The sequence below is a fragment of the Tupaia chinensis genome, unplaced genomic scaffold, assembly GCF_000334495.1.
Source record: "Tupaia chinensis unplaced genomic scaffold, TupChi_1.0 Scaffold000140_1, whole genome shotgun sequence".
NCBI classification, from domain to species: Eukaryota; Metazoa; Chordata; class Mammalia; order Scandentia; family Tupaiidae; genus Tupaia; species Tupaia belangeri.
In genome coordinates this window covers 3,473,909-3,481,747 of record NW_006159610.1, presented here as the reverse complement: position 1 = coordinate 3,481,747, position 7,839 = coordinate 3,473,909, and the positions used below count along the sequence as shown (strand labels likewise).

Sequence of the window (7,839 nt, the reverse complement as noted above, 5' to 3'; positions counted from 1 at the left end):
CGTGGCCATCCCCCCTGGGGGGTGATTTCTCGCTTTCTGTCTCTATGTCTCTCTCTGTCTGTCTGGCGAGCGCACGCGCCCTACAGTGAAAATCTCTCAAAAAAAAAAAAAAAAAGAACTTGTAATTTCTTATATAAGAGTATATACGAAGTACTAGATATCACTGTATTAACAGAAACGTCTGTACAGGGTCAGCAGGTGACCTGGAAGTTAAGGAGGCTGGATCTCACATGGCCAACTCCATCTCCAAGCTTTGGACCCGGCAACTTGAAAATGATGCTGGATGCATATGCATGCATACCCAAAATCCCAAGAGGAAAATGGAGGAAATGGGATTATGCTGTGGCCATTCCCCACTTGGGGTGACTGCTTACTTTCCCCCTCTGTCTCTTTTTCTGTTTCCAGTGAGTACACATGCCCTATAGTAAAGATAACAAAAATTGTAAAAAAAAAAAAAAAAAAAAAAGCTGCCTACAATTTAAAAAACAGCATTAACCAGTACTTTAAATAGGTATATCTTTTAGCCAAGAACTTCTGGTTCTTATTACTTACTTAAAAAAAAAAAATCTAGTACAAAAACACTAGTACAAAAGGACATGCGTACTCTATTGAGTTTACACTTGTAAAGCCTTTTTAAAGATCAGTTACTAGAATTTAATAAAATAAAAATACTCGCATATGGCAACTCCACCATGAAGCATCCTGGGAAATGGAGGCATGTGAAAGAATATTTGATGCAGCATTTTTGTGATTATAAAAAAATTAGTAACAATTTAAATGCTCATGAGTAAGGAAAGTAATTAAATAAATGTCACATCCAAACTATGCGATAGAGCCATTTTTAAAAGACCCAATTATAACAGCTACCTCCTAGGGAAGATGCAGTACAAAGGGAAGAAATACATTGTACAAATATGTAGAACAAATTGTTTGATGTGGCTGGAGGCACAGGAGGGAGTTACACAAGCACAGGAAGCTAAAGTACTCTGAGGATATTTGTTTTGCTATAGTACTGGCACTATCTTCCTAATTCTTTTTTTTTTTTTTAATTGACAGAGCGATTACCAGAGAGAGATGTCAGGCTGAATCCTTTTCCCTCCGTTTCTCCATCCTGTCAGAATGCTGGGCGCACGCACACATGCACCTGGAATGTATTCTAGGCCAGTAGGGCTGAGATTCAAACTACGGTCAGCCACATGGGCTCTGACCCCCAATACACAATGCTTAACCACTACGCTACAGGGCTGGCCCCTATCTTCATAATTTTTTTTTTTTTTTTTTAATGCCAAAGGGTGCATGTGTTAGTCAGTGAAACAGAGACAGAGAGGGAAAAGGCACCCCCGATCGGGCATGGTCACATTACAACTCTTCTCCCCATTTGTCCATCCTGTCAGGATTTTGGGCACACACACATGCCCAGCGTGTTTATCATGCCACTGGGATCATGATTAAAACATGATCAGCTATGTGGGATTCAGCTCCCTTAACCACTAGACAATGAAGCTGGTTCATATCTTGATCATTTTTAAAAAACTAGACATTCTTTCTTGACCTTAGAGTGCTTCAATAATTATATCAAGACTCATTTATTATGGTATGCATAATCAAAGATGCATAAGTGAGGGGCCAGCAGGTGGTGCAGTGGTTAAGACACTGGACTCCCACACAGCCAACCATGGTTTGAGTCCTAGATCCGGAGACTTGAAACTCAGACCTGGCATTTGTGCATACGTGCCCAAACCCTGAGAGAAGAGAATGCGCCATGACTGTCCTCCTTGGGGGTGGTTTCTCACTTTCTCTGTCTGTCTGTCTGGTGAGTACAGGCACTCTAGAGCAAAACTCTCTCTTAAAAAAAAAAAAAAAGATCGGGGGCCAACAAGTGGCTTGGTGGTTGAAGAGCTGGACACTTCCACATGGCTGACCCCACAGTTCGAGTCCTAGACCTGGCAGCTTGATTTCTCACTTTCCCTTTCTCTCTGTCTCTTTCTGGTCAACTTGAAACAAACAAACAAACAAAATAATGACAATGAATAAAATAATTTTTAAAAAAAGATGCACATGATTTTTTTTTTTTAATTTAAAGCAATTATCACTAAAAGCAAACAGCTAGAAATCTGATCTAATTCTACCTGCTTCTAAGGTGTCTGGTTCATCTGGTCTCTGGGCAATCTGTAAGTAATAAAGCAGAGAGCCATACAGGTGAGTCCTCACTCTCTGGAATCCACCACCTAGAAAGATTACAGAGAGTCGAATGAAACTTTTTTGAAAGTTAAAACAAATATAAAAGTTGTAATTTATATGAAATTTAGATGAAAAAAAAAACCTGTTTTCAAAATGAAGTCCAACAGTTTCTTCAATATGATGTGAAGTGAAGAATCTCCAGTAGAAGCAAATCCCACGAGTGGGCTTTCTGCTGGAGGTGAGGTGAAAGAACTATCGAGCACGAAAGCGTAATTGGCCTCTCTGGGTCCTGGGACTAATGGCTGCTTCTGATCTGTGCGGACAGCCTGGCTTAAGTGAGCAGTCAGGGTGAACACTGCACCGGCAACCACTGGCATCAACTCCTGTGCTGCTTCATCATCCAGAATCTTAAAGTACAAAGGCAAATTAGAGCAAAGAACCGGCTTCCAGCTACAAGTATTAACAAGTGCTATATACATTTAACTGGTCAAATACTGTAACAATAATGGAGTACAGAACTGTTCAAGCAAGAAAAACAAAAGCTAATATATATGGATATATTTAAATATAATGCTGCTTAACAGGTACCCTTAGCCAGATGGGATTTCTATCAGAATTCCCTACAAAGGTATTTTGTTTTTGTTTTTATGTTTTGAAATTCACATAAATTGCCTCACCACTAGAGTCATAATCAGTAGGTTTAGGTGAGATCTGTCTGTGTACTTTTACATAGCTCCTCGGATATTTCTGATACATGCTCTGGTTGAAGGCTACTACTGTAAAAATCCATTCTTCTCTTAAGAAATGACTTAACACTGATATTGCACAATTTTATTTTACTCCTAATCTAAAATAGAGAAAAGAAGGATGTCAAAATCTATTTGTTTAAATGGTGTGTATGTGTGTGTGTGTGTATCTGTTCAGGAGTGTAACAGAAGTTAGGAAGTGTGTCACCTTGTCATGCACATCCTGTAAAATGTCACGGATAATCAGCTGTCGATCCTCAGCCTGGATGAGGTCCTGGGGACAGGCTGTCAGGATGATTTCCACCAGCTGCCTCCACGACTCCAGCGCATGCCGCTTTGCGTGGAGGCACTGCAGCAATTTGTTCCTTCCCACCACGTACTGAAGGATGGTGCTGATTTCCTAAAGCCACAGAAATCGAATCACAAGGTTAGCACACAGCAAGTGTCTGTTATCGACCGCTTCCTATTTTTAACACCGTCAGCTACCCAGAGAGCATTCCTCTGAAACCCTACCACATGCGAATTGAGCAGCAGATATCTTTCATGTTATTTTGGTGGCCACGTCTATGAAGTAACATACTGTTTAAGACTGTAAGTGTGAGTGTGTGTGTGTGAGTGTGTGTGTGTGAGTGTGTGTGTGTGTGTGTGAAAAACAGAGGACAAAGGTGGTAGAGATGGGAACGAGCTATTTAAGTCCATTTTCATTCTCATTGCAACCGTTTACTTCTACCCACTCTGAAGCAGTAGAACCGCCTACAATTCAAGTTCAATGGCATGATTCCCTGACATTTTGCTTTGCCTGTCTCTCGCTGTGGCCGTGCCAGCTATGTTTCCATAAATTTGGGTTTTCCCACATAACCACTTACCCCTAACTCCTCACTTATAAAGACAAATGATTGTCTCCTCCCTCATGATGGGGAGCAAGTGAAGTCTTAATGCATAACATGGTCAGGCTGTAACATTAACTAGCCTAACAGAAACGATGTTACTTATTTTGGCATAGCAGATGTTAACTGTAGCATAGTCTATAAATGAAGTTATAAAATCAAAAGTAAACAATAAACATACAAAAAACACCCAAAAGGGAAAGATTCCAGGTCAACAGGTAGCAGAGAGGTTAAGGGGCTCGATCGCACATGGCCAGCTTCGTGATTCAAGTCCCAGACATGGTAGCTTGAGAATCACGTCGGGCGTGTGTGCGGACATGCCCCAAATCCCAAGAGTGGAGAAGAAGAGATTGTGGTATGGCCACTTCCCCAGGGCGGGGGTGGTGGGGGACGGGACAGGTAACCTCTCGCTTTTTCACTCTCTGGCAAGTGCACATGCCCTGTTGTAAAACCTTAAAAAAAAATTAACAAGTGAAAGGTACCATTACATGTTAACTTTTAAGTAACTTACTAACAGTAAGCTACATGTCAACTTCTCGTTTTTCAACCAGCAACTTAAGCAATTTAACGAGCTGATAGAGCTTACCTCCATTAGGAGAGGTCTCTGTCCTATGGCTGCCATACCCTGAAGGGCATTCACTTCAGCTACAAGAACTCTATGAAGAAGCTATAAGCAGAAAGAGGGAAACAAGGCCATTTCAGACACTGGTAGAATAACACCTAGCGGTTACTATAAACTGCCTAAAGGGAAAAAGCTTTAAAACCCTGATTAATATCTAGTATCGGCCCTAATTTCCAGACAAAAATATTAAATATCACCCACATTCCAGAAGGAGAAACCAAAAAGCTTCTGTGGCAGGTAAGTCAACATGGAAATCTTCTGCATGTTGGTAAAGCTATTGCCATTTACATAGCGGAGGGTTAAATAGCGTACCAGCTAATTCTACCCAGGTGAGAAAACTACTAATAGGAGGGAGATTTAGAAATCTTTTTAAAAAGTTAGTGTCATCGGGACCAGCAGTTAGTGTAATGGCTATGTTGCTGGACTCCCATGTAGTCGACCACAGTTCGTGTCACAGACCCGGTGGCTTAAACTCATGCCAGGCGCGTGTGTGTACATGCCCAAGATCCTGAGAGGAGAATGGAGGAGAAGGGATTGTGGTGTGGTCATCCCTTCTAGGGCATGATTTCTCGCTTTCTATCTCTCTGTCTGTCTGTCTGTCTGGAGAGCGCCCGCACCCTATAGCAAAAACCTCTCCAAAAAACAAAAAAAAGTTAGTGTCATCTATTAAGTTTTATTTCCAGGTTGACAAAAAACACTGCCCAATAAGCTACTAACCAGTATCTCTCTCAGAAAAAGAAAGGAAGAAAGAAAGAAACAAACAAACCAGATGGCTTTTTTTTTTTTCCTTGATAGCTCAATGACTACATTACTTCCTAAGGCAGATACTTTAAAACAATTCTCACCTTGACATTGCAGACTGTCTGTCCCCGCAAATTCTTATGTTCACAGTTGGCAATAACTTGTTCGATCTGGGACCGATCAAAAAAATCCAACTGCAAAGGTTCAGGGATCTCCTGACTGAAGTCAATTGAGTCAAGAATACTCAAAATTTTTCGACGTACTAGAAATGAGAAAACGTAATTCAATTTTACCTCGGTACTGAGGTGAAGGGCAAATCATCAGACTCAGCTTATTCTAAAACTAACCTTAAATTGCACAATTTTATGATACCTTGCAAGATAATTAAAGACAACTGGTTTAATATACAACTAGGTCTGTGAATCACTTATATATTTTTTAATTGCTAGAAGGCACGTGTACTAGCCAGAGAGAAATAAAGCACACCCTAATGGGGTGTGGTCGTGCCACAGTCCCTTTTTCTCTGTGCTATGCTCAGAAAGAGCATTAGTGCAGATACTAGAGACTCTACTGAAGTCTGAATTTTATTTCATTTCCACAGGTCCACTTGCAAAACGATTTTCTCTCCTGTTCTATAATCCTAATTGGAAAGAGCTTATTTCTTGGATGACAAATCATAGCTTTTCCATACCAGTTCAGAATTTGCAAATGTGGGTGTAATAATCTCTTCAAGCTTTAAGCAATTTAATATATATCTGTAAAATGAGTTTGTTACAAATTCAAATGGCTTTTACCTTTTGTAGCTGTGTCAAAGTGAAGAAACCCAGAGACAGACCTGTTCTCGTCTTCTGCTCCTCCTTCACCATCTGTCAGAGCATCAATAACAACAGATCCAAGAAAAAACACACTCTAAAAACTACACTTATTAAGAAATAACAAACATCAGGTATTTTATTTCTAGGTCATTGTTTCTAGGACAGAGTCCTTTGTAAATGGATACTTAAAATGCAGAGATTGATGAGGACTTACTACTAACATTTATCTAATTCTTTCCACCCTATGGGATCCACTCTACAACTGTAAAGAGGATCATCAGAATTCCAAAGCTGGCAAGACCCAATCATGCCAATGAGATGACTAATAAAGGTTATGCTTAATTCGCATGTATAATACATAATAAAATAAATTAGGTCATGCTGGTTCAGGGTGATAAATTCCACTGAATATTTAGTATATAATATGACTAGGGTAAGGTGAATTCTTTTTCTTTTTTTTAAGAGAGATTTCTGGTACAGGATGCATGTGCTCGCCAAAGAAAGACAGAAACAGAAAGAAAGAAATCACCACCCAGGAAGGATGGCCTCGCCCCAATCCCTTCTTTATCCTCCTCACAGAATTTTCGGCATGCATGCACACAGACTTGGCATGAATTGGTTTTTTTTGTTTTTTTGTTTTTTTTTTCTTTAAGAGAGATTTTTGCTATAGGGCACATGTGCTCACCAGCAAGACAGAGAGACAGAAAATGAGAAATCACCCCCCCTGAGAAGATGACAACGCTAGGATCCCTTCTCCCTCATTCTGCTCTCAGGACTTGAGCTATAATCCCTCCTCCCACATTCTCCTCTCAGGACTTGAGCTATAATCCCTTCTCCTTCATTCTTCTCTCAGGACTTGGGCACACACACAAACACACCCAGCATGTGTTTTAAGTCACTGGGTCTAGGACTTTAACTATAGTCAACTACATGGGAATCCAACAACATAACCATTACTTTATCTGCTAGTCCCATGGCATGAGTTTTAAGCCACCGGGTCTGGGACTCAAACTGCAGTCAACTATGTGGAGTCCAGAGACATAACCATTATGCCATCTGCTGGTCCCACAGGTAAGGTGAATTCTTAAAACAGTAATAAAATAACACAGGATGATTTTAAAACTTTTGTTGTAAGAAAAAAAAAATTGAAAGGTAGGAAAAAGTGTTTGGGTCTGATCATACACTAAACACAAGATTTAGATTTGTGCACATGTACTAGCCAGAGAGAAACAAAGACCAATCACCAATATAATAAAACAAACATCAATATTCACACATTCACCTGAGTATGGTTTCACTGGCATGTCATCCAGTAAGAGGTGTAGGAGCCGCTGTGTGTGTGACCGTTGACGATTCAAAGACGTTACCCTTAGTTCTATTGATGCAGTCTTCATAAGCCACGACATTTGATTCAACATAGATATTTCATATTCTGGAATTTAAACACATAAACTTCATTTCCCAGGATAATAATAAGGCCGAAACAAACCTAAATTCCTTAACTCATTGATTATTTTTTATATAATAAAGTTAATGCATTGGGACCAGCAGTTAGCATAATGGCTATGTTGCTGGACTCCCATGTAGTCGACTGTGGTTTGAGTCCCGGACCCAGTGGCTTAAAACTCACGCTGGGCGCGTGTGCGTGAGTGCCTGCCCAAGATCCCGAGAGGAGAATGGAGGAGAAGGGACTGCGGTGTGACCATCCCCCCTGGGGGGTGACTTCTCGCTTTCTATCTCTCTGTCTGTCTCTGTCTGTCTGGCAAGCGCACGCGCCCTATAGTGAAAACCTCTCAAAAAAAAAAAAGTTAATGCATTATATAACTTGACAACATAATTATCACTCT

At 40.4% G+C, this 7,839-nt stretch overlaps 1 protein-coding gene across 2 annotated transcripts in view; it reads right to left on the bottom strand.

The window, feature by feature from the left end:
• Nucleotides 1-7,839, bottom strand: part of NUP205 (nucleoporin 205) — a 168,003-nt gene that overhangs the window by 27,605 nt on the left and 132,559 nt on the right. For both annotated transcript variants that reach the window (XM_006145012.3, XM_027770489.1), the window contains 7 exons: nt 7,275-7,424; nt 5,972-6,043; nt 5,282-5,439; nt 4,401-4,481; nt 3,136-3,327; nt 2,324-2,588; nt 2,130-2,228 (listed from right to left, as the gene is read on the bottom strand). In XM_006145012.3, coding sequence (XP_006145074.1) covers nt 2,130-2,228; nt 2,324-2,588; nt 3,136-3,327; nt 4,401-4,481; nt 5,282-5,439; nt 5,972-6,043; nt 7,275-7,424 — 1,017 coding nt within the window. The remainder of the gene's footprint in view (nt 1-2,129; nt 2,229-2,323; nt 2,589-3,135; nt 3,328-4,400; nt 4,482-5,281; nt 5,440-5,971; nt 6,044-7,274; nt 7,425-7,839) is intronic.